This window comes from Ceratina calcarata, unplaced genomic scaffold (assembly GCF_001652005.2).
Source record: "Ceratina calcarata isolate Rehan_Ccalc_2016 unplaced genomic scaffold, ASM165200v1 scaffold26.2, whole genome shotgun sequence".
Classification (NCBI taxonomy): domain Eukaryota; kingdom Metazoa; phylum Arthropoda; class Insecta; order Hymenoptera; family Apidae; genus Ceratina; species Ceratina calcarata.
Genome location: NW_017148112.1, coordinates 133,019 through 155,316, shown reverse-complemented (window position 1 = coordinate 155,316; position 22,298 = coordinate 133,019). Strand labels below are relative to the sequence as shown.

At 41.5% G+C, this 22,298-nt stretch overlaps 5 protein-coding genes across 8 annotated transcripts; 2 read left to right on the top strand and 3 right to left on the bottom strand.

The window, feature by feature from the left end:
- Positions 1-104: 104 nt before the first annotated feature.
- Positions 105-1,971, bottom strand: PIG-U (phosphatidylinositol glycan anchor biosynthesis class U). The gene is made up of 4 exons (XM_018021694.2): positions 1,525-1,971; positions 1,237-1,439; positions 456-1,164; positions 105-377 (listed from the first exon to the last, which is right to left on the bottom strand). The coding sequence occupies exons 1-4, from the start codon at positions 1,652-1,654 to the stop codon at positions 124-126; spliced, it is 1,296 nt and encodes a 431-aa protein (XP_017877183.1). The 5' UTR covers positions 1,655-1,971; the 3' UTR covers positions 105-123.
- Positions 1,972-2,259: 288 nt separating this feature from the next.
- Rcd-1 (Required for cell differentiation 1) lies at positions 2,260-4,643 on the top strand. 2 transcript variants are annotated; one of them, XM_018021728.2, is made up of 4 exons: positions 2,260-2,847; positions 2,912-3,306; positions 3,380-3,631; positions 4,221-4,643. In XM_018021728.2, the coding sequence occupies exons 1-3, from the start codon at positions 2,512-2,514 to the stop codon at positions 3,582-3,584; spliced, it is 936 nt and encodes a 311-aa protein (XP_017877217.1). In that variant the 5' UTR covers positions 2,260-2,511; the 3' UTR covers positions 3,585-3,631; positions 4,221-4,643. The 2 variants fall into 2 exon arrangements, with proteins under 2 accessions (XP_017877217.1, XP_017877216.1); XM_018021727.2 differs by having other exon boundaries at positions 2,261-2,847; positions 3,380-4,643.
- A 23-nt stretch (positions 4,644-4,666) lies between these two features.
- On the bottom strand, positions 4,667-9,420 carry LOC108623307 (sodium-coupled monocarboxylate transporter 2). Of its 2 annotated transcripts, none has more exons than XM_018021726.2 (12): positions 9,105-9,420; positions 8,643-8,802; positions 8,062-8,127; positions 7,880-7,999; positions 7,666-7,820; positions 7,462-7,602; positions 6,931-7,039; positions 6,462-6,755; positions 6,298-6,384; positions 5,592-5,773; positions 5,324-5,516; positions 4,667-5,259 (listed from the first exon to the last, which is right to left on the bottom strand). In XM_018021726.2, the coding sequence occupies exons 1-12, from the start codon at positions 9,311-9,313 to the stop codon at positions 5,206-5,208; spliced, it is 1,770 nt and encodes a 589-aa protein (XP_017877215.1). In that variant the 5' UTR covers positions 9,314-9,420; the 3' UTR covers positions 4,667-5,205. The 2 variants fall into 2 exon arrangements, with proteins under 2 accessions (XP_017877215.1, XP_026667942.1); XM_026812141.1 differs by having other exon boundaries at positions 9,100-9,159.
- A 1,133-nt stretch (positions 9,421-10,553) lies between these two features.
- On the top strand, positions 10,554-16,198 carry LOC108623287 (metabotropic glutamate receptor 6). The gene is given in 9 exon segments (XM_026812142.1): positions 10,554-10,733; positions 10,967-11,266; positions 11,332-11,480; positions 11,647-11,843; positions 12,133-12,738; positions 12,944-13,066; positions 13,595-13,918; positions 14,743-15,225; positions 15,587-16,198. Coding segments are annotated over 9 exon segments (2,736 nt in total). The 3' UTR covers positions 15,961-16,198.
- Positions 16,199-16,288: 90 nt separating this feature from the next.
- LOC108623289 (uncharacterized) lies at positions 16,289-22,216 on the bottom strand. Of its 2 annotated transcripts, none has more exons than XM_018021693.2 (6): positions 21,857-22,216; positions 20,407-20,686; positions 19,415-19,468; positions 18,568-18,621; positions 18,141-18,295; positions 16,289-18,028 (listed from the first exon to the last, which is right to left on the bottom strand). In XM_018021693.2, exons 2-6 carry the CDS (start codon positions 20,651-20,653, stop codon positions 17,675-17,677), a joined length of 864 nt encoding a protein of 287 aa, XP_017877182.1. In that variant the 5' UTR covers positions 20,654-20,686; positions 21,857-22,216; the 3' UTR covers positions 16,289-17,674. The 2 variants fall into 2 exon arrangements, with proteins under 2 accessions (XP_017877182.1, XP_026667941.1); XM_026812140.1 differs by having other exon boundaries at positions 16,289-17,977.
- Between the last annotated feature and the right edge of the window lie 82 nt (positions 22,217-22,298).

The window sequence follows — 22,298 nt, the reverse complement described above, 5'->3', positions numbered from 1 at the left end:
AAAGTCATTAACCGTTATAACAAATGTTGAACGTTTCATGAAATCTGGTAATTTGTGAATATACATTTTCGAGGGAGATTGGACACATGAAGAGAGACAATTAATAATTTGGATATTATAACTTTATTCTAAAAGTAGTTTCGTCGTACTTCCACTGACATCCTTATTAATACCATGTCGTACGGCGAACTCGTGTTTCACGCTCGCGAAAAGTATGTCTGTTAGTAGAAAAATTTGTGCTATAGCGAACGCCAACGTAACTCCGAAGTAAAAGTTTGCATTAGCAGATCTGGTGTAGATCCACTGATACCAAACGGTGGGTGCAAAAATTGTACAAAACAGCATGAAACAGCCTACGATGAACCCTTGCTGTGTATCTGTAAAAATGAAACATACGTGTACCATGATGTATTATATGTAATAAATAAATGAATAATTTTCGAACGAGGGCTTACATTGGTATAAATGCTTCCACAGTGGCAGGAGGGACATGTAAAAACCAACGTCCCCTATGCAAGGATAAGATTTAAATACGGCAGCTATTGCCAAGTAAGAAAATGCTAGTAGCATTGGATCGTGCCTTAATCTCAATGCTAATGGTACTATGTACAATAAACCGACGTTTATTTGGAAAGAGGCGATGAAAAGCCATCGGAAGTGTTCGAACACTTCTGTAAAAAAATACCAGTAGAGTCCCACGTTCGGGCGCAAATCCGGCACCGTCAGTATGAAACCGTGCGTGTTCCAAACGAACGACCAGCTTCCCATAATGTAATATGAAATATAAAATAGGCTTATCAACATGCTCGCGAACAACGCGACGAATACGATAATATTCCGTTTCCGTTGCTTGCTATCGGAACGCGCGATATATATAATCGCTGGCACTACAAGCGAAATGGGATAAAGTTGTTGCAACGTTAACAATGAAATCGATAAGCAGCTCCAGAATATAGACGATCTTGTCATTGAAATCAGTGCTATCGAATATAACAAATTTGTAAATACTGTTGTTGTAAGTCCAACACAATTCAGTATGATGTACGGGCTGAACAAATATCCTGCCGAGACGTACATAGTGGAAGTATATATGGCAGTTGCATCATCCTGACCTCCTCTATTTTCATCATCAGTTTTCTCTTCTCTCTCTTTCTTTCTGGATATCTATATTAAATAAATCATATTATGATTATTTATCATTTTTATTATGAAACATAAATAAATAAATGGACTGACCAGTTCAGTTGTATACTGCTTTGCTGTAAATCCAAGCAGCAATGCTGTTAACAGATCCGTGAAAATAAATAAAGAGAACAATAGCCACTGTGGTAAATGCAATTGCAGAAAATTAAAGATGAATAATCCAATAGGTGTTTCATGAAACAAATCTCCTGCGTATGGATCTATCCCGAAATTGTGCAGATGTACTCCTTCGGTCACTAGAAATAAATTGGGAACGTCACAATTGCTCTGACTACTGATTATTTATGATAATAATATATAGAGGTAAAAATGTGTTCCAACCTCTTTTCCAGGAATTCAACGCAGTAGACACTTCGACGCGATCACTGATAATCTTTTGGTAACCGGAGTTCATTAATAAAAATCTAATAGTACCGGCAAGTAGAAAATTTGACAGACATTGTTTGATCATCTTTTTTTCTTTAATAAAGAAATGGGTATCAAAACGAAAAGACGCAGGCTATACGAATAGAGAACCTCATATTTTCTACGGTAAATAGATAAATCGATAAAGCAAGCAAACAAATTGCTTGCAATCTAAATTGACATTTCGGCTGTACAAATTGTATTAAAAGATTTTAAAATACAATGAATTAATGAAATACTTTAAAAAGAATTGTACAGCAGCTAAATGCTCTCCCCTCTATTTCGCCGGGTATTGCATCTGGTTGCATCGTGCACACCGCACACCAACCACAACCACACCAACCAAAGCAGTGCACACGATCGTACTTTGACTTTGACTGTATATGCATGGACCTTTGACTACATACATATGGACACCGCGTAGTGATGAATAAAAATATCCAAGAAAAGAAAAGCTTTTCATGACAAGATAAAAAAAATTGAGCATGTTTCAATATTTTACCAATATAACTGAATTTAAATTAGTTTACGTGATTTACACGATAGTTTACAGATCCCTTTTAGCGCACAATTTCGTCTTGCGGTCACGTGACATCTTTAGCTGTGACGTCATTAACGCATGCCTTTTAGACATGTAGTATACTGTGATATTATCGGTATTATGCAGTATTATGGTTACGGATACGAGACGAAAGCAGGTTGATCTGTATCGAATCTAATCATTTAACCTAACATAAAAGTGTGTTCTGTATTTTGAATCGCTGGTTTCTGATCTCTGTCGCAAGCAACAAGTTTTATTCTCCGTTCCGTCTATCTGTTTACGCGAAAAGGCGGGTAAATATAGTAAATATATAACATAATATAGCGAACAGTTGTATTCGATAAGTTCTCGAACAAGATCCAATGACGAAAATGAGCTCGCAGCACGGTCCAGCTGCGTTGCAATCGATGGTGGATCGAGAAAAAGTATACACGTGGATAATCGAGCTGTCCAATTCCGAAACTAGAGAGAACGCTCTATTAGAACTGAGCAAGAAACGAGAAGTAGTACCAGAGCTGGCACCGATGCTGTGGCACTCGTTCGGCACGATCTCGTCGCTGCTTCAAGAGATAATAAACATTTACCCTGCTATTAACCCAGCTACCCTGACTGCCTATCAGAGCAATCGCGTGTGTAATGCGTTAGCTCTCTTACAGTGCGTTGCCAGTCATCCGGAAACCAGATCTTCGTTTCTACAGGTAAGCATCGTAAATGTTCGACTATTCGCAATTATCCATGATTCTATCTAACCTGTTTATGTAGGCCCATGTGCCGCTTTTCTTGTACCCGTTTCTACACACTGTGAGCAAAACACGACCGTTCGAGTACCTTCGATTGACAAGTTTGGGAGTGATAGGAGCTTTGGTAAAAACTGACGAGCAAGAGGTAATCACGTTTCTCCTCACCACGGAGATCATCCCGCTCTGTTTACGTATCATGGAAAGTGGCTCTGAGCTGAGCAAAACGGTGGCTACTTTCATATTGCAAAAAATTCTGCTCGACGACAGCGGTCTGTCGTACATCTGTCAAACTTATGATCGATTCAGCCACGTCGCGATGATCCTTGGGAAGATGGTGCTGTCTCTGGCCAAGGATCCGTCCGCCAGATTGCTGAAGCACGTGGTTAGGTGTTACCTGAGACTTTCTGACAATCCGAGGTGAGCTGGGACTTTCTGGATAATAGATTTGAATCTAAAATGCAATATCATAATTTGTTTGATCGATTCGCAGGGCTCTGTTAGCGTTGAGACAGTGTCTGCCGGATCAGCTGAGAGATAACACGTTCGCGACGTGTTTACAGGAGGATGCATCGACGAAACACTGGTTGAATCAGCTGTTGAAGAATTTAGAGGCCGGACCACCTCAACCTGTGCCACCGGCGCAACCTGGACAGCAGGATCCCAGGACCATCGGCATGTCACCTCTCACTTCTTAAACCTCGACGTTTGCATGTGGAGGATACGAAAATGCACCATACATTCTGTAAATTTTGGTCGTTTATACCAGTGATGGCGAACCTTTTTTAGAAGTGGATCAAATTTTGTCCATTCTTTTTTTTAATACTAGCCTGTGGGTCACTGTCAGTGGCGTCATTTGGAAACACGGGGAAAGGGTGAGGGGGTGGTATGAAGGGTACCAATAATATTTGAAAGCATTGAAAATTTGTTAACAGAAAACCTTGACAGATGAGCCTTTTTTTGGTTCTCACTTTTAAAATCTAAAAAGATTTAAGTTCCCTTTTTGTTTTACTTTTACAAGTGAAGGTCGACATCAGAATTAATATCAATGCCGTGATAGCATGAATTACCATAGCATGTGACACTATGCCTAACGAATATGCGCGCCAAGTTCGTGACCGACTGCCATGAGTTGTATACAGGGGGTACGAAAGAAAAAATCAGTTAGTTAACGTCCACTCTTTTATGATATAAGAAATAAGTTTATAAAAATCAACGCATGGGTCTTTCAAAAAACCCTCGTTGTTTAGTGTCTGACCCGCGGGTCACAGGTTCGCCACCATTGCTTCATACCGTTAAAATGCGCGAGTCGATGTGCATACACGCGGTTCTAGGGTCCGGCGGATTTGGCAGTAACGAGACACGAAAATTCGAGGCGATACCGGCGCTTCGAGGTGATGGAGGATTGATAGGAGTCCTCAGAGTGGCGAGAGATAGCGAGTTTCTCGAGATTTTTTTCTTGGAACGCACGACTGATGCCAGACATTGTGAAATATAATTATTTTTCTTCCCCTTTTCATATTTCTGGCTTCCCTTCTTTACGTAGACTCTAAGCTTTATGTTTGTAATTGTTCTCTGTACAAACATATAAATTATAAAATACATGTTGGTACAGCATATTTGTACATTATTCTTATTAAACTGCGGATTTTTATGGAGATTGTATGGAGATTGAATAATTTGTAGAAAAACAGAATGCAGTGATATGTAAAGAGATACAAAATATCCAAAGTAAAATATAATTTATAATATTTAGAGGAAGGAAGAATAAATGTTGATATCCATTTCCCTTATTTAACTTTATTTATAAGAACTGGAATTTGCACAAAGATATATGGTATCAGTTTAAAACATGCGTTTTACATAAATATTTGTTTAATCGTTTGAACATTCAGATATCAGATTTGGATGTTCTGAATTGTCTTATGATTGCCATTTTGCCACGTACTTATTGTATTAACAATGCAAACATTTTATGAAAAATTCTTATCTTATTTCATACTTATTTTTTATAACTTCTGCAGCTTCCTAAATTAAGGGGCCGAGGAAGTACTCCAATAATAAACAATAATAAACACGCGTCTTACTCATTACACGTGATACTTCTAATTTGTCTACACTCAGTTTTCTTATAACTGCATAAAATCCGCAGTCTAATTATTATATTATGCGCGCGACTTATGTACGTATCAATATTCTTATATTTTATTTTTAACGATGTATGCATTAACATTTTTTCCATTTTGTAACATTTCTTGTGTATTTATTTGCATCTTTGAACGCTACTTCCACGTCGACGTCGACGTTGCCCACGTTGCGTCAAGATTCGCGCGTCGTGTCCCGGTCGACCATTTTTAATTCCTCAACAGTTTCCTGCCAAAAAACATAACGCACGGTAACTTTCACAAAATCGTATGGTGCTTTACGATTGCATTACCTGATTCCGTTTTTTGGTATCTAAGTCGCGTAGCAAACCACGGATTACAGGCGTGTATAATTTCTCGTCGCCTGGCGTACGCTTATTTGACCCGGTGAAAAAAGAAACGATGAGACCGATGATGATCGCGGTCAGGAAACCGATCCACGTGTACCAGAGGTACGACATTCTGTACAGGAAGAACGGCTGCTCCCTAATGAAATAAAAAAAAAACCAAGAGAAGTGCAGAAATAATTAAAATTAACAACGCTGAGTGAGAATTTCTCACTTGATTGCGTTTTCGACGATGACTGTAAAATTGGCGGCATGATTCTTTAGCGATTTCGGACATCCGTCGACGGATATCGGTTTCACGGGAAAGAGGATATTCCCTTTGGAGATAGCAGCCTGGGTGCCCAACGAGATCCACGCTACTAAGCTCAAGCTAATGAGACCGCCGACCAGAGCTCCCTGCATCATTATTAACGCGATAAAACACAATTTTTAGTTTCACGCTCATATTCCTCAAAGATACGCCAAAGACTAAAATAATAAAAAATGATACTACACAAAACAACATCCTTTTTGCAATATTTACTACGTAACTCTTATAGAGTGTCTCATGCCAAAAATAAATCCGGAAGCAGAGATGATCTATCACGCACCGTCTCCAAAAATATCGGTTCTTGTAAAATTTTACATATACTATGTTCTTCTTTATATAAAGATTTAAGATCTTTATCCAGGAGGAATTTGCTGCACAGCATTGAATTTTGCAGACATTTCTGATAAAGAAATCACGTTCAGAAACATAAAATACCTAATTTTAAAAAAATCGCTATTTTTCGGAAACAAAATTCTACTTCTGGATTTGTTTTTGCAAAAAATGAAGTAGGTTTTCGTTGTTGAACCGCGTAATGTTCAAATCACGTATTAGTCGATAAACGCTGTTATATTTTTAATTTGCTTCACGAATATATGGAGATAATTGTTACCGCGGAGTTTGCCATGGGGAAGAACATTCCTAGTGTGAAGATCCCGAGCAGCGGTCCAGCGGTGATCCCCGACAAGCTTTTACCCGCCTGGAGTAGAAAATCAAGCGATAACGTGATAGATGGCAATTAATTCCGATGGCAGTTAAACGATGTAATTAGCGTACTTGAATAAGGCCGCTGAGTTTCTCGACCAGAAAGACCAAGCCAACGCAGAGCGTACCCGTAATCAGCACCATCCCTTTCATCGCTCGGCTAGCAGCCACGTTCGAGAGAGGAACCTTCAACCACGGTTTTATCAGGTCCTCGTAGATCACACCGGCCATCGAGTTCAGTCCGGTGGACATGGTGCTGAGGGCTGCGGAGAAAACTCCAGCGACGAACAGCCCCGGCAAACCTGGGATCGACTCGGCCATCTGCATCACGAAAAACGGCAACAACTGGTCCGGCTTTCCTATTTGCTGAAAATTATCACACGATTTATAACGATTTCTTGTAACTCTGTACAACTGGCGATCCGCGAGGCAAATCATGTTTTTTAAATAGAAATATAGATAAACATCCCTCCCAGAGGTGGGAAACGTGTGGCCCTCTTGTAAGGTTTCAAATGTTAGCTTTTGGACAAGAAAATATTACCTTTGTCGTGATGGGGTCGCAGTCATGGAACGTGGCGAAGATGACAAGACCGGTGTAACAGCTCAATGAAACGATGGTGATTATGCCAATGGCCATTATGGCGACCGTTCTGAAAAAATACGAGACGAAAAAAGAAGTGTCGAAGTGTCTGCATTAGGGGTCGTCAACGCGGTGTCCACGAAACAATTGTCCACCGTTTAAATTTCTAAATTCTAAATTTTAGATATTTGAACAAATACTTGTAATGAATAATTTTAATAAAAATTCTTAATATATCTTCGCCATTTTAATAATTGTACGAATTGTATAATTAAACTCTTCATCCTATAGTATCCGCATTTCTGAAATATTTAAAAAAGACTGCCGACCCTAATCTATATAATACAATATAGTAAATATCCAAGTTTCTGTTTACGTTACAATTTCTAATCACTTAAGATTGCATATAAAATTATGGAAGAATGACACTGATTGTGAGTCGAAACTGTGATGTGAACAGAAATTGGGACCATTTACTAAATTGGTACCTACACGTTCGCTTTTCTCAGATTAGGCATGGCCAGGCATCGCTGCACCATCGCTTGGTTCACCGAGCAACTGGCCAGCCAGTGTAAGTAGTTGCCGACGACCACGGTCCAGAAGGTGTGTCGCACCGTCGGATCCATGTCCATACTGTGGATGATGACGGGGTAATAGTTGAGAGCGGAGACTCGAGCGAAACGAGCGTCGACTTACACGAAGAATTCGATTCGATCAGTTAGACGGTTCCTCTCCCAGACCCGCGAGAATCCTCCAGCGTTATTCGTCCCGATCACAGCGATCGCTATCACACCGCCGAACATCACGATCGTCTGGATGGCGTCGGTCCAGACGACCGCCTTCAGCCCACCCTAAATCAAATTCGTAGCTACCGGTAACACGTTCAATTAGAAATAGCATTTATCCTTACTAGAGTAGTGTAAAATATGCAGACAGCGCAGACGACCAGAGCTGTTGCGTGCAGGTTTAGCCCGGTAATCTGATTCAAGGCCAGCGCGGGTACGTATATCACCAGCGGGATGTAGAGCAGCTGCAAACGCATGGAGAATGTGCGATTTCAACCTGCTCCTAATTTCCAATCCTTCCGCTTACCATTTTTAGCATGAACATGATGGAACCCAATAGTCGGACGGCCTCGCCGAAACGCAGCTTCAGATACTGGAAAAAATTGAAAGGAAACGCGGCGCGTTGTCCAGAAAAGAAATGTACATAGATACAGTGACTTCGATTAATACAATATTTGGACAAATTTCGATACGGAATAACTGTTTTAATATTCGACGAATCAACTTAATTTTCTATGGGATGTATATTGTTACTTTTTACTAAATACCTTATCGCCCTATCGCCTAAATACCTTAAAAAGATATTGGCAAAGGGGTAAAAATCTATTCTTATTCTTGTTCGACTCAGTAATTATTCACAATAATGTTGTTTGGTTTACAAATAAAACTTGCTACACTACAGAATACATAAGAAAGGTACTGTCATAAGTTGCTAAGATTTTTGCTACCAGACAGGGAACGCTTTCTCTTTATACAATAATAAAATTAGTAATTAGGTAAAAGAAGTCAACTGCGTATTCACTTTCATATGTTATACAAGTTTTTATTTAAAGCCAGAAACGAAAGGATTTATCGGTCCATGGAATGGATGGAATAAAAGTTCGTTACCTCGTAAGAGGAAGTGATGCCGAGGCCGTAGAACACAGGGAGATAGACCACGGCCATGGTTAACGAGACGAACGAGTCGGCGATTACGGCGCACCAGAATTGGGTCCCATAGACGTACATCTCCGCGGGCAGCCCGAGTATTGTTATTCCCGATATGTAACTGCAACGTCCGACGACGCGTTTTGTTGAGCCGCGACGGAACAAGCCACGAGCCACGTTCCGATTAAGGTAAACGTTCCAGTTTCTATTCACGTCACAACTTCTACTCACTGGCTTATTTTTGTATAATTTAAAAGAAGATATTTCTACTCTCCGGCTTGTTTTTCTATGATTTTAACATAACATGTAAAATTCTATTCACTAGCTATTTTTTCTATGATCTCAAGATGATTTATAGATTATTATAGGAAAACGTGTGAGTAGAATTTGTGACGTGAACAGAAATAGGGATATTTACCTTACCTAGCTATCAGAGACATGCTTATAGGAAAAATTGACATGTTCTGCCCTCCGACCAAGTACTCTCGCACAGCATCTACGTTTTTCCGCGCCTTGTACGCCTCGTAGACACCGATCAGAGCCGAGATCGCGAGCATTCCCGCAAACACGGCGCAATCGATCGCCCCGAACGATCTCTGCTGGAACACACCGTCATCGTCGTTTCCGTCCATAATTCTTTAAGCTCGAGAACGATCTTTTCTCAAAACTGATGAATGAACGAGTAACGAAGGTGCACGCGACTGCTCCGGTTAAAAACGCGTCGGTCTCTGATCGCGTGTCGCGGAAGGGACCGCGACGAGGAGCCCGACGAACCTTAAACGAACCGGCTCGGAGAGACGATTGAATAATTGGAGATTCCGACGTTATCGTTCCCACTCTCTGCTTCCTCCGTTATTTTACCTCCGTCAGCCATCCTCTTCTCTTCCTTCTTCACGCGTTGCGCTGGTGCACGCGATCGCCCTGGCGCTACGCACGACACGCATCACATGTATGTACATCTCCTGCGACTCGTCTCGTCGGCCCTAATCGCGTCCCATCGATGTCAGTCTCATTCGCGATCAACCAAACGACGACGAATGATCTTACCACAATTTTACGTGCTAAACGGCCAAATTTTAGGCTCGAAAGACGTCTCCGACGTAAAATACAGTGGCATACTAGAAAGTACGAGGTACAGAGGAAAACATGGGAGCCGCAGAAGGTACCGACCGATCTTGCCTAAACTAGTGCGAGGGTAGATGAGAAGTATAGGTCAGCCAACCCCCGTGCAGCTTCCAGTAGCTGCTGAACGTATATAACTTGGAAAGTCGTAGATTACAATCTTTTCTGATCGCAAACCCTATTAAAGTGTCAAATACAATAATACATGTGTAGATGATTAACTATTTTATTGATAAGACTTTCCTAGTTATATTAATTGACCTGGTAGCTACAGGATCAGTGATAGAAGAAGGTGTAGTAGCTACTCGAAGCTGCACAAGGAGTGACTGACACATACTTTCCGTCTACACTAATTTGGACAAGATATCATCGATGTCTTCTGAGGCCCCCATGCTTTTACATGCTTTTCCCTGTAATATGACACTATCTTACGGGTGGAGTCGTTTTTCGAGCCTAAACTTTCGCCGGCTGGTATGTAAAATTTTACTATCGTTACGGTAAGCATGAATCGACCAGAAGAAGACGACGAGACGGGGACACGCCAACACGCATTTAACAAGATTGCTCCGTGGCATACGTGTTTACCCGAGCCGTTTACCTTCTTTCCCGCCACCGCCTCTGCATCTTTTTATTATCATTCGCCGATCGATTTCCCTTCCGTTTTTCCGGAAGCGTAGCGATCGGACACTCCCTCCGTCGTGACGGCAGTCGCGTTTCGGCTAGAGCTACTTGTCCCTCGCGAGGTCGACGATGTCGATTTCGATTTACGCTTTTCTGATAAGCCTGTTCGCGCCCTGCTCGTTATTCGAATGGGCAAACAATAGTAACGACCGCGTTTTGTTCGCGAACTTGACGGGTGATCTGATATTAGGGGGGCTGTTCCCTGTTCACCGAAAGGGTACCGGTGGCAACAGCTGCGGCGAGATTCAGGTAATCAATCTCGCCGAGCGTTATTTTATATTTAAATTATGTAAAAACGGGTCATTGGATCCTGGACTCACTTTGCACGTACACAGAAAATGTGGCATATTCACGTAAGTTCACATAGCAGCGATGCTTGGAAACCACTAAAGACAGTGAAAGGACGTATCACATTTTCTATGTATGCATGCGAAGTGCGTCCGGAATTTAATAGTGTTCCGTACATTACGCGCGTTGAACAGAAGGAGGACGGGATTCAGCCTCTGGAGGCCATGCTGTACACCGTCGAGCGAGTGAACAAGGATTCGACGATCCTCCCGGGCATTAGACTCGGCGTAATAGCTTTCGACACCTGCGACAATCCTCTCTACGCTATGGAGCAGACTCTTTACTTCGTGAAAGGTTTCATAGCGCGGCAAAATCGGTTCGGGTATCAGGCAGAGTATCAGTGCAAAGATGGAACCGTTCCGGAGTTCTGGAACGGCGAGATGAATCAGGTGATCGCAGTTCTGGGCGCGCAATCGAGCTCTGTCACTACTCAGGTTGGTCCGCCTCGGCTTGTGTGCAAACGTGAAGACTTCTGTTTCATGGGTCCCGCGATTCGCAGGTTGCGTCGGTACTGGCTCTGTTTCCGGTGCCACAAATTTCGTACATGGCCACGTCGCCGTTTCTCAGTAGCAAGGAAAGGTTCCCGCAGTTCTTCCGAACGGTACCGAGCGACATTAATCAAGCACGGGCTATGTTGGAGATTCTTCGGTAAATGAATAAACTAATCGTTAATATTCGGACACATTTTTTGGAATAACGAATAAAAAAATTATTCCGCTTTGAGATGTGTCCGAATATTAATGGGAGTCACTGTACGTAAAGGAGAGTTGCTGATTTTATTATCATTGTTTATTATGAATAAAAATTAATGCAGTCGATTCGGATGGACGTACGTATCCGTGGTTTATACGGATTCGGAATACGGGGACCACGGATATGAGACCTTGACGTCGCTAGCGGGCGAGTATTCCGTGTGCTTCAGCGCGCCTCATCGAGTCAGTCAGGAACGATTCACTGATGACGATTACGATCAAGTGGTTCGAACGATCGCCGAGAAGACAGACGTTCGAGGTATAAATTTCAGTGCGTATGAATATTAGGGTTGCAGATAAATGATTAAATCTATAATTCAATTGAACACCAATTGGCAATTAATGCTTGGTTATTCATAAGAATTTAATTAATTAACCTCTATTTCTATTCACGTCGTAATTTCTACTTACTGGCATATTTTTTTATAATTTTTTATGTTAAAAATCATAGAAATTTTTTCATTGCGACTTGAACAGAAATTAGTACATTTACCTTAATAGCTAAGAATTCAGGGAGAAGCCACTGACCTTCTACGCGTTTAACGCAGTGGTAGTTCTGTTTGCGGAAAAGTCGTCGACTTTAAGTGTTCTGAAGGCGGCCAGACGATTAGGCGTGGGCTCGCGTTTCGTTTGGCTGGTCAGCGATTCGTGGCCGGATCGGCACGAACGGACGTCTGTAACAACAACAGTGGATCGAGAGACGACGGTGCTGGAGCTGGAAGGTGCTCTCGCCGTTCAACCACTGTACGCCCGGCTCTCAGGCTTCGATGAATATTTCACCGGCTTAAAGCTCGATCACCAACGTATCAATCCTTGGTTCCGGGAATTCTGGAGCAGTTATCACAGATGCGAGGACGGTAGAGTGAGTCTCTCTCTTTTTTCTCTCCTCAGAAAATAGAAGGAGATTAAATAAAGAGGTTCGTTTTAGCGGCGCGTGAGCTGCACGGATTCGAGGCTGAGCATAAACAGGGGCAACGGATACAAGCAGCGAAGATTCTTGCATTTCGTCAGGGACGCGGTGTACGCTGTAGCATATGCACTCCGCGATATGCGCCATGATCTTTGTGGCAAAGATAGCATTGGCCTTTGCGACGCGATGCGATCACTCAATGGAAACACGTTTACTACGTACTTAGAAAAAGTCTCTTTCAAAGGTACTTACCTATATTTCAAACAGACTGCAGATTTTATATATGGTGGCATATGGTTTAAAATGTGCCTAACTATTAATGAGGATAACTATACTTATCGAAGCGTTTCGTCTTCGATCACAATGATCAAATGATAACAAAAATTCTGCCCATCCGACAATGATTAAATGAAATGGAATTTGGTAGTTCGATTCATGGTTCTTTTCAGACGAAGCTGGAAATGGATTTCGTTTCGTGGACGCGGTAGATGGGCTGCCGAGGTACTCGATATTGAACTACCAACGAATGGCGAACGGTTCCTACCATTGGGCGATCGTCGGCAACTACACGCGTAAGCCAGATTCTGATCCGATATTATAATAATTACCGAATACATGACTACATTTTCCTTCGGATATGTGACCGCGAGTCATTTCAACATTTTTTTCTAAGTTCAAGAATTAATAAACTCGTAGTCTATCTAAAGCAGGCATGTAAAAAAGATGGAAATAAAGATGAAGCATACATATATGTATAAAAGAGCTTTTATTATAAACAAATCAATACACGAAATAAAATTCAATTAAAATGTCAATGAGTAATAATTATTCGAAAAATATTGGATTTAACAAAAAGTGTTACAGAATCTTATTTATTGATTATAACAGTACTTACAACTTTTGTTTAAAACATTGTTTGCTACTTTTGCACTGTTCACTTTATGCTACGCGCTCGAACGACAAGCGATTCTAAGAAATCCATCCCTCGGAATATATGGCCACTGATCGAGACCAGGTTTGGCCATATATCCGGGAATACTGTACTTATGTATGTGTGAATCCGATAAACGAAAGATGAACGAAAAATATGGTCGAATCAGAGAACGAGGAAGGGCAGCCGGTGCTGCGGCTGGATCGGCAGAACTTGCGATTTCGCGGCGAACGGATGGGCGAGTTTCCCAGCTCCTCGTGCAGCCTGCCCTGCGGCTCGGATCGAATCATGGTCAGGAACAAGGAGGACCCGTGCTGCTGGAGGTGTCAAAGCTGCGGCCTTTACCGGTACAAACTGGACGAGCAGAGGTGCGAGGAGTGCGACTGGGGCACGGTGCCCGCCGAGAATGGAACAGGCTGCTCGCCCATTCCGGAACAATTCGTGGACTATTCGAATCCCTGGGCTATTGTCGCCATTGCAGTGGCCGTTTCCGGTAATCTAATTCTGTCTAACTGCATGTACACGCAGATACATCTATGTCTATTCGTGTACCCCTCTCGACTCAATAGTTTCCAAACGAGACATCCTGTACGCATACAGTTGGGAACAAAAATCATCCGCAAGAATTCACCGAAAACATTTTTATAAAAATCATTTATTTTCTTACATTCGCATTTTACGATATTTGTCTGAAATTAAGCCCGACAAAACGATTTATTAATATTTGGTTACACGTCCTTTACTGTAAATGATAGCTTGACATCTCGTTGGTAAACTTCTGATTAATGTTTGTAGATAAGATATTGGTAAGGAATTTCAAATTCTGCTTATTTCTGTGAATAAATCATCGTATTTGGATAATTTTCCACCTCTCATCAATCGTTCTACCTCACCCAATGGATTTTCCATGGGTTTGCGGTCGAGCGTCTGTACAGGTCAATCCAAAACATGAATTTGATTATGTGGCAGCCACGCTTTGACTGCTTCGGCCGTTCTGTCGTGTTGGAATGTTCAATCGTCTTTAATCTATATTTCAGGCAAATATGTAGCAATTTAAATATAAAACAACTTTATAAGCAGGTTTTCGATGAATTCTTGCAGGACATTGAATAAATAATTAAATATGTTTATAACTCCCAATGAAATAAAACATAAAAACTGCATGAAATACAATAATCACATAAATACACATTTACATTTCATAATACATTATTCAGAAACTTTTGTCTGCAACTGTATGTAAGCATGCACGTGCATACCCCTGCTATGAATGATTATCTGCGATGACTGGTACAAATAACAATGCTGCACAAGCAGGCATGGCGCTAACGGCATTCGTCTGCTGGGTATTCTACGAGTACCGGCACACGCCGATGATCAAGGCTTCCGGCCGAGAGCTGTCCTTCTTGCTTCTGCTCGGGACGTTCGGTTGCTTCGCGATGACGTTCGCTGTGGTCGCGAAGCCCAGCGTCGAGAGATGCGCTGTGGCCCGGTTCGGCATCGGATTTTGCTACACCGTCTGCTACGCTGCGCTCGCCACCAAGATCAACAGGATCCACAGGATATTCAATGATCCCGGGCGCAGCCCTCGCAGGCGACGGTACACCAGCCCGAGGTCTCAATTGGCGATCGCCTCTATCCTCGTCATGCTCGAGATCGCGTTCGATGTCAGCTGGTTATTCAAAGATCCTCCGACTGTAGAACACTGGTATCCCACGAGAGACGCGAACGTCAGGGTTTGTCGGGATTCCAAGGATGGATCTTACGTCGCCGGATTGGTGTATCCGTTCCTCTTGACCGGTGAGTCTTCTTCCTAAAAGCCTATGTCCTATTACATCTGATAGGGACATAACGATAATTGTATATAACGATATAAAAATATTTTATTTTAATTCGAATTGCTATACAGCGTGGTCCACCTAAATGTAGACATCTAAATACTTTCTTTATTTACGAAGATAGGAAAATATCTTTTATGCTACGTAAATAATATCAAAGAAAATATGCTTTACATAAGTTTTTCTTCTGAACGAAATTTTGCCCAATGTTTTATTAATGTAATATTTAATAACTGTTAAAATTTCAATGTTTTGTCATTGTTTTTATTTAAGGGTTTAGACAATTATAAAATTAGGAAATAGGATAAATTGCTTGATTTTAGTCGCGTCCACGTTTTATGCGATCAAGACGAGAAAGTGTCCGGAAGGATTTAATGAGACCCGGTGCATCGCGTTCGCGAATTACGCGACGATCGTCCTGTGGCTGGCGTTCGTTCCGCTCTACCTCGCCTCCACCAGCAATGCGGTCAGAGTGATCACATTGGCGTTGTCGCTCTCGCTGAACGGTTTGGTGCAACTTGTCTGCCTGTTCCTGCCAAAGATCTACGTGGTGTTGATCAGACCGGAGAAGAACACTAGAGAGCTAGTGATGGCTAGACCGGCTAACTCTTCTTACCCTACCGCCCCAGCAACACCGACCCCACAGGAACCAAACTCTACTTCACCTTCGTTCATCTCGCGGAACAGCAATCGGTAGTTCCTTTCTCTATTGTCTGTTACTATCTTATATTGTTATTTTCTAGTCAAAATAACGACGCATGGATATGCGTATATTTAAGCATTTACAGTACTGTTTGCTTGAATAGCTTCAAGTAAAAATTGATATATGCATGTAAGCTCGTGTTAAAGAAAAGAATTTTGTTGAAAATTCTTGCTTACTAATTAGATATAGTATGAATCTAAATATCAGGAATTATTATATTCCGTTAGTCCGTATATTATTATTATGTATTCCGAGGTACTACTGTACATAAAACTACATAACAGAGCGTGCGATCGGTAGGGGAAAGGGTACGAATGGAAAGTGTGTGCACTCGTGTGTTTATTCATCGGAATACAAACTACGAGGTTTACATCAGGAAAAATCTTAGAGTTAATAGTATTTATGTATAAACGAACGCGCTTACCGTCCAGAGTGAACGAAACTCTTTCTCGCGTTTTGTGGAAGACGCCGTTTCTCGTTCACGTGGACTGAGAAATTCGCTGTGCAAGTTGTGCACTAGTAACTTATTTCCTAATCCTAATCGTAAGGTCAGCGAACGGCCCGCGTGTTCGATTCTCCTCTTACTATCATCGCGTACGTCGTACAATCTTTCATCAGCAGACTGCGGTTCTTTATGCGGAATAAAACAATCACATGGTAATCGATTAAGAGTAGGAATTTCTCTTATCATTTAAACAAATTGCAGTATGCATTCACTCGTGGGATTTTCTATATTTTTATGCATTGTACACAACGTTTCCGTTTCCTGCCGCTCCGTTGTGTTTATAAATGCATAAAATTCGCAGTGCATTTCTCGGTAACATTAGATGAGATTTATGAAAAAGAAGTTCGACGCTGATTGAGAAGCGGACGTTTAGAAAAGAGAAAGATTGCACGCGAGTACATAACTACACGGCGCGGTGGACGGAGAACGGTTGAGCAGTAGAATTGAGCACGGAACGCGAGTTCCTCGATCGATGCCGGGCGGTCGCGTAGCGGTATGTACCTAACGTAGTATATGCACTCGTTTATCGATCTCGCGCGTGCCGTCGCTGACCTATGCGAAGCTCGGCCCGGTTGCCGGGTTGCTCGAGCCACGCTCGCAAGGCCTTTCATGGACGGAATGGCTGATAGGGATCTACAGAAACTCGTACGTAAGATGAATATCTCGCGCGTACGATTAAGTACTTAAAATAAAATAGTCTATGTACAATTTCGAGCGCGTCGAAACTAACGCACTTTGAATATTTGTCGTATATACAGTGTCCCGTGTGACTGATCGATGCGCGTCACTTTTGATTTCAGTGGAGAAAGAAACTTGCAATCCGGATTGCCGAAGTCTTTAGTTCTCATTCTTAATTAGCTGATTTCACTTAATCAGCTGATTTCCCCGTTCCGCTGTGCATTATGATAATTAGACTGCGAATTTGTATGCAAAATATATTAAAATATGTTAGTTAAAAAAATGCAATTTTGGATAGACATTTCTTATATCATTTAAACATTGCCATATGTACCTCCTCTAATATTGTATATATTTTTATATATGGCAAACGTTCTTCATATCTACGGATACAATTTGATTATAAATGCACAAAATCTGCAGTCATAATTAAATAGACTCATGAGAGACATCCATTGTAGCGCACTGAATGAGATCTGTGGATCACAAGTTTAGCAGCTGTGCATTAAAATACAAACAAGAGTTTTAGAACGAACTTTCTCGCTTCGCTCTGAGTTGCACCGTTTCCGGACTAGGCGTCATCGCCGGATTGTCGTAAGCATAGTCGAGGGTAGTGTCCTCGCTGGGATGCCTCGTCGAAAGATTAGTGGTGGTAGTGTTCGGCGTTGCGTTTCCGTTTCCACTTCCACTACCGCTCCTGCTGCCGCTTGCGTTCCCACTTCCGTTCTCCGAGAGCCGGGCAGGCGCCACGCTCGCGCTTATCGTCGGCATCGGTATCTTCAGCCCGTTATGCTTCACCATACCGAGTTCCGCGTTCTCCTGCGTCTTCTGGAGATTGTTATTATTGTTGTTATTAGTAGGGTTGCCATCGTCCGTCTTCTAAAATTGTACATTTTTATAATAAGCGATTGATTGACTTGATTGTGAATGAATTTTATACGTAATGATATTTTTTATAATACACGCGGTCTGATTTCGAGGGATCGTTTACCTTTAGCTTTTTGCCGACGAACAGTCGTCTTAGGCCGGCTCGCATCTTCTTCCATCGGTCAGATTTCCGCAGAAGCAAGTAGAAGGTCGATAGGGACGCGAGGACAGCAACCGCGATCGATACCTCGACTAGAATCTGCAGCCGTCCGATTTCTCCTGCGAAACGTAACACGCAAGAGATTGAAATCAAAGGCTCTTCTTTCCGTTTGACTATAAGACAGTCCTTTCTTGATAGTAGACATCACTATAGTGCGAGTTCTTATAAGACTAATTCCTATTTTATTTCAATTTCAATAAAATAAAAGATTTTCCATATACGTTAACGTTTGTTTTAATCAACTTCATATATATGCCATATTTGATGAAACATAGAAAAAAGAAATTGGCATAACAATAATCATTTCAATACATAAGTCTACTATACTTACTTCGGAAGTCTTCTTGCTGTTTCTGAAGGACGGTTAGATTGTGTACAGTGTTCGCTGAAATCAGAAAAGCTTTCGTTTTTCTCGAGGAAATTTACGGTACAGTGGCCTGAGCCTTTCGCTTGGGTTCAATTGAAATTGTCCTATTTGATGAAACATAGAAAAAAGAAATTGGCATAACAATAATCATTTCAAACATGTTAGTTTAGATTATGTGTGTTGTACGAGAAAAATTCCTGTACAGCACGATTTCATCTAACGCGAATTCATGTAGCGGTGCACTGCTGCTCTGGAGTATGTGGATATCTACCATTTTTGATAGTACATGATCGAAATCATTATTGTTAAACAATACTTATTGCCAAATTTTGTTACATATAAATATGTAATGTAATAGTACCGGTGATAATCCTAGTATCATCAATTTAATTTAATTTTTGTTATTTATTTAAGTTTAGTGGCCCGTTCACGCACCGTTCTAGCTTGCCTTTTGCATAGTATAAAAAAACAATTTATGAGAACCTCAGGAAATCGACTAGAATTATATTGATGTTCAAATAATGAAAACGTTAATAGCCAGAATGCCAAGACTAGTGAAATTGATAATTAAAACACAGGATACGTAGATAAGAATATATAATTATTTATTATTGTTACTCATAAAATATTTAATGAAATGTTGGCTAAATATATTCTTTAGGCAGTACGGTATAAAGTAAATGAAATTGAATAAAATTCATCAACAGTTTCCTTACTTCTTTCAGATTGTATTATTACAGCCAAACGATTGTCCACATACATTTGAATGACTGTATATTGACCGCGTTATACGTAAGTCTACTATACTTACTTTGGAAGTCTTCATGCTCTTTCTGAAGGACGAATAGACTATGTACAATGTACTCTGAAATCAGAAAAGCTTTCGTTTTTCTCGAGAAAAACTACGGTACAGTGGCCTGAGCCTTTCGCTTGGGTTCAGTCGAAAAGGACCGTTTCTGGAGCCTAACAATAGGGCGGGAAGGGGAGAGGTAAAAGGAAGAAGGGGCAGGAAAAGAGAAGAAAAGAAAAGAAAAGAAGGCAGGAGGTCGGATGAGTCATCGCCGGGCTCGGTGGGTCGCGTGTGGGAAGTCGACGGAGGGACGGTGGTCAGGTGCAAAGTCAACGGACTCGCATTCAGGTGCACTATTCTGTGTACCTTCCCTAGTCCCCATCGATCCTCTGCATCGATCAGGATATTCCTTTAAAGATATCCCGCTTAGAAATATTCGAACATATTGCATAACACGCAATCGAATGAAATGTTTAGAATGCTTATCAATTTCTTATCAACTACTTGGAAATATTCCTGTAGGTAGACTGCGATTTTTTATGCAAAATATTTAAAAGAGAGAATTGAAAAGGTTTGCATTTATGAATTAATTGCCGTAGCATTCACTTAAATTTGCTTCGAATATTTTCTATACTTTTGCATATTGATGTTCAAAATTCATCTTTTATAAATGCATAAAATTCCGCAGTCTGCTTATAGAATAAAATTATAGAAAATGATTTATTTCTGACTCCTTCCTCAGGAAACACATTGAACAAGTTTAATCAGTTAATTGTATTATCGTCATAGAGTATTATTTATTTTCTCTTCTTTTGTGAATTTTTTACTTGTATTTTTAAAATTATACTTTTTTAAGTTTGTCATGCTTCTTTTGCTTTCCTTTGTATAGTTTAAAGGGCTTGTGTTCATTGATAAAGTAATGATAACAATTTTAATTGCATGGAGGCTTCAACGACTATACGTATGTGTATTCCAAAAGTAATTTTCTTTACATCATAATTATAGGACCTTACCTTTACACAATTCGATACACTCGGACGGCTTTTTCTTGCAAAGAGTCACACACGGTTTACACTGATCGTCATACTCGCTACAATATTCATCGACGGAGCACTGTTTTTCCTTGCACTTCTTCCCTTGCGGAAGAAAATCAGCCGCCGCGACACCGATTAGTATCAAAAGCGTTACGATCAATTCCATCGATAGTGGATTCATGGTGGGACGCCCTCCTAAAGGAATGCGCCTGGTCCCAGGATACATCAGCGGGGCTGAAACGTAAATACGCTTCTTTCCCTAAAAAAGACGTAACGCTATGAATAGACAGCGGATTTTATGCAATTATAGTAAATGGCCAGATTTCTGTACGTATTACAATCTCTACTCGTTGGCGTATTTACCTATAATTTACACATGAATGTATAACATTATACGTGACTAAACATTGAAATATTTATCTTGCATGAAAATGCAGTGTACAGAAATGACAAGTGTCGCATGTAATGTATAGGACGATTTAGAATATCAAAAGCTGAATAAATATTTTAATGTTCAAATGGTCAAACAAATGTTTATGTCAAATGCAACTTTTAAGCTGATGCAATAAGTGTTTTATTATTTCATAAAGATTCGAAGTTTGACGATGAAAAACGAAGAAAAAATATCGTCGCGTCCTTTTGTTGGAGAGAGACGCGAAGAGGGAAAACGGTGACTCATCGGCGGTATCGCGCGCGCGGAGAATAACCAGTTTCGAACTATCGTCACGCTGCGGCCGTCGCGAGACTCGCCAGCCGATTCGATCAGATTCGAGCACGAGCGAAACTGTTCGATCGTTCGCCTGGAAATTCCATAGCGTCACTCGAACCAATCTGTTCCCGCCTCAAGTCTTCTGTACGTATTCGAACGTAAACGCAGTCCGTCGATCGCTGCGTGACTTGAATGTCGAAAACGGGACGACAAAAACGAAAGAGAGAGACGGAGGGGAAAGGAAGTGTTCGTATCTGGCAGTGCCTGGCTGGAAACGCGGCGAACGATCTCGCGTCATCTGCGAAAGACTCCGTACTAAGGAAAGTAGCTAGAGGAGAAATAGAAATCACAGTCACGGGGATCGTAGATGCGCGAACGATCGACAGGAATGTCACCCGACCGGTTTCGAGACTTACAGGGACGCTTGGCGTCGAGCGTACGGACTCTAAAATTGGGCCCGAAACATATCCGGAGTCAGTAGATTGTAAGCTTGTATTTAAATCATGGAATACCAAAGCCAAAGTATATCGATTAATCTTTGACCACTTGTTACTTGCGTTCATGGATCAATGATCAACCTTTCGGTTTCGATGCTTGGATTCAAAAACAATATCCATTAAATAAAAGAATATCACGTTGAAACTACGCAATTGGTACCGCAACGCACGGAAATCGATCAACGAGTGGATTACGCGATCATTAAAACAGGTGACAACTTACTTGCTCAGAACAGGTGGAATCCTACCCAAGATCAGCGGAAGTGGTCGCTTAACATGACGAGATCGATCCGGATCGATACGCATCACGTCAATTTTTCAGGTAATAAAGAAACACGAATATCGGGTAAACGCGGACAAACTAAACGTATAATAAAAAGGCACTGGACTGAATCGCGTTGGTTGCCCGCGATCGACTGATCGTGAGTGCGGATCCGGGTTTTCTCAGCTCGCACCTGAATTCCACCTCTCCGCCTACGTTCATCGATCCCCCTTCCCTTGGCGAACCGCTGCCTGTTACCTGCTGACCGTCGACCGCCAACCTTACCTGTTGCCGCGTTGCGCCGTTCGCCGGCAAAGCCTGAAAGTTAGCTATACGGTTACCGTGGAACGTACCGCTCCTCGAGCGATCTTTCCAAAGGAAAGGAAAGGAGACGTAAGAGAAG

Excerpts from the sequence above, each read along its gene's own strand:
- PIG-U (XM_018021694.2), bottom strand. The coding sequence starts at position 1,654 with ATGATCAAACAATGTCTGTCAAATTTTCTACTTGCCGGTACTATTAGA. Across the intron at positions 1,165-1,236 it reads AGCAGTATACAACTGAACTG|ATATCCAGAAAGAAAGAGAG; the intron begins GTCAGTCCATTT and ends TATTTAATATAG. Across the intron at positions 378-455 it reads GTGGAAGCATTTATACCAAT|ATACACAGCAAGGGTTCATC; the intron begins GTAAGCCCTCGT and ends TCATTTTTACAG.
- Rcd-1 (XM_018021728.2), top strand. The coding sequence starts at position 2,512 with ATGACGAAAATGAGCTCGCAGCACGGTCCAGCTGCGTTGCAATCGATG. Across the intron at positions 2,848-2,911 it reads CCAGATCTTCGTTTCTACAG|GCCCATGTGCCGCTTTTCTT; the intron begins GTAAGCATCGTA and ends CTGTTTATGTAG. Across the intron at positions 3,307-3,379 it reads AGACTTTCTGACAATCCGAG|GGCTCTGTTAGCGTTGAGAC; the intron begins GTGAGCTGGGAC and ends ATCGATTCGCAG.
- LOC108623307 (XM_018021726.2), bottom strand. The coding sequence starts at position 9,313 with ATGGACGGAAACGACGATGACGGTGTGTTCCAGCAGAGATCGTTCGGG. Across the intron at positions 7,603-7,665 it reads GATCGAATCGAATTCTTCGT|TATGGACATGGATCCGACGG; the intron begins GTAAGTCGACGC and ends CATCATCCACAG. Across the intron at positions 5,260-5,323 it reads ATACCAAAAAACGGAATCAG|GAAACTGTTGAGGAATTAAA; the intron begins GTAATGCAATCG and ends GTTTTTTGGCAG.
- LOC108623289 (XM_018021693.2), bottom strand. The coding sequence starts at position 20,653 with ATGTATCCTGGGACCAGGCGCATTCCTTTAGGAGGGCGTCCCACCATG. Across the intron at positions 19,469-20,406 it reads GTGTATCGAATTGTGTAAAG|AGTACATTGTACATAGTCTA; the intron begins GTAAGGTCCTAT and ends TTCTGATTTCAG. Across the intron at positions 18,622-19,414 it reads AGAGCATGAAGACTTCCAAA|CGAACACTGTACACAATCTA; the intron begins GTAAGTATAGTA and ends TTCTGATTTCAG.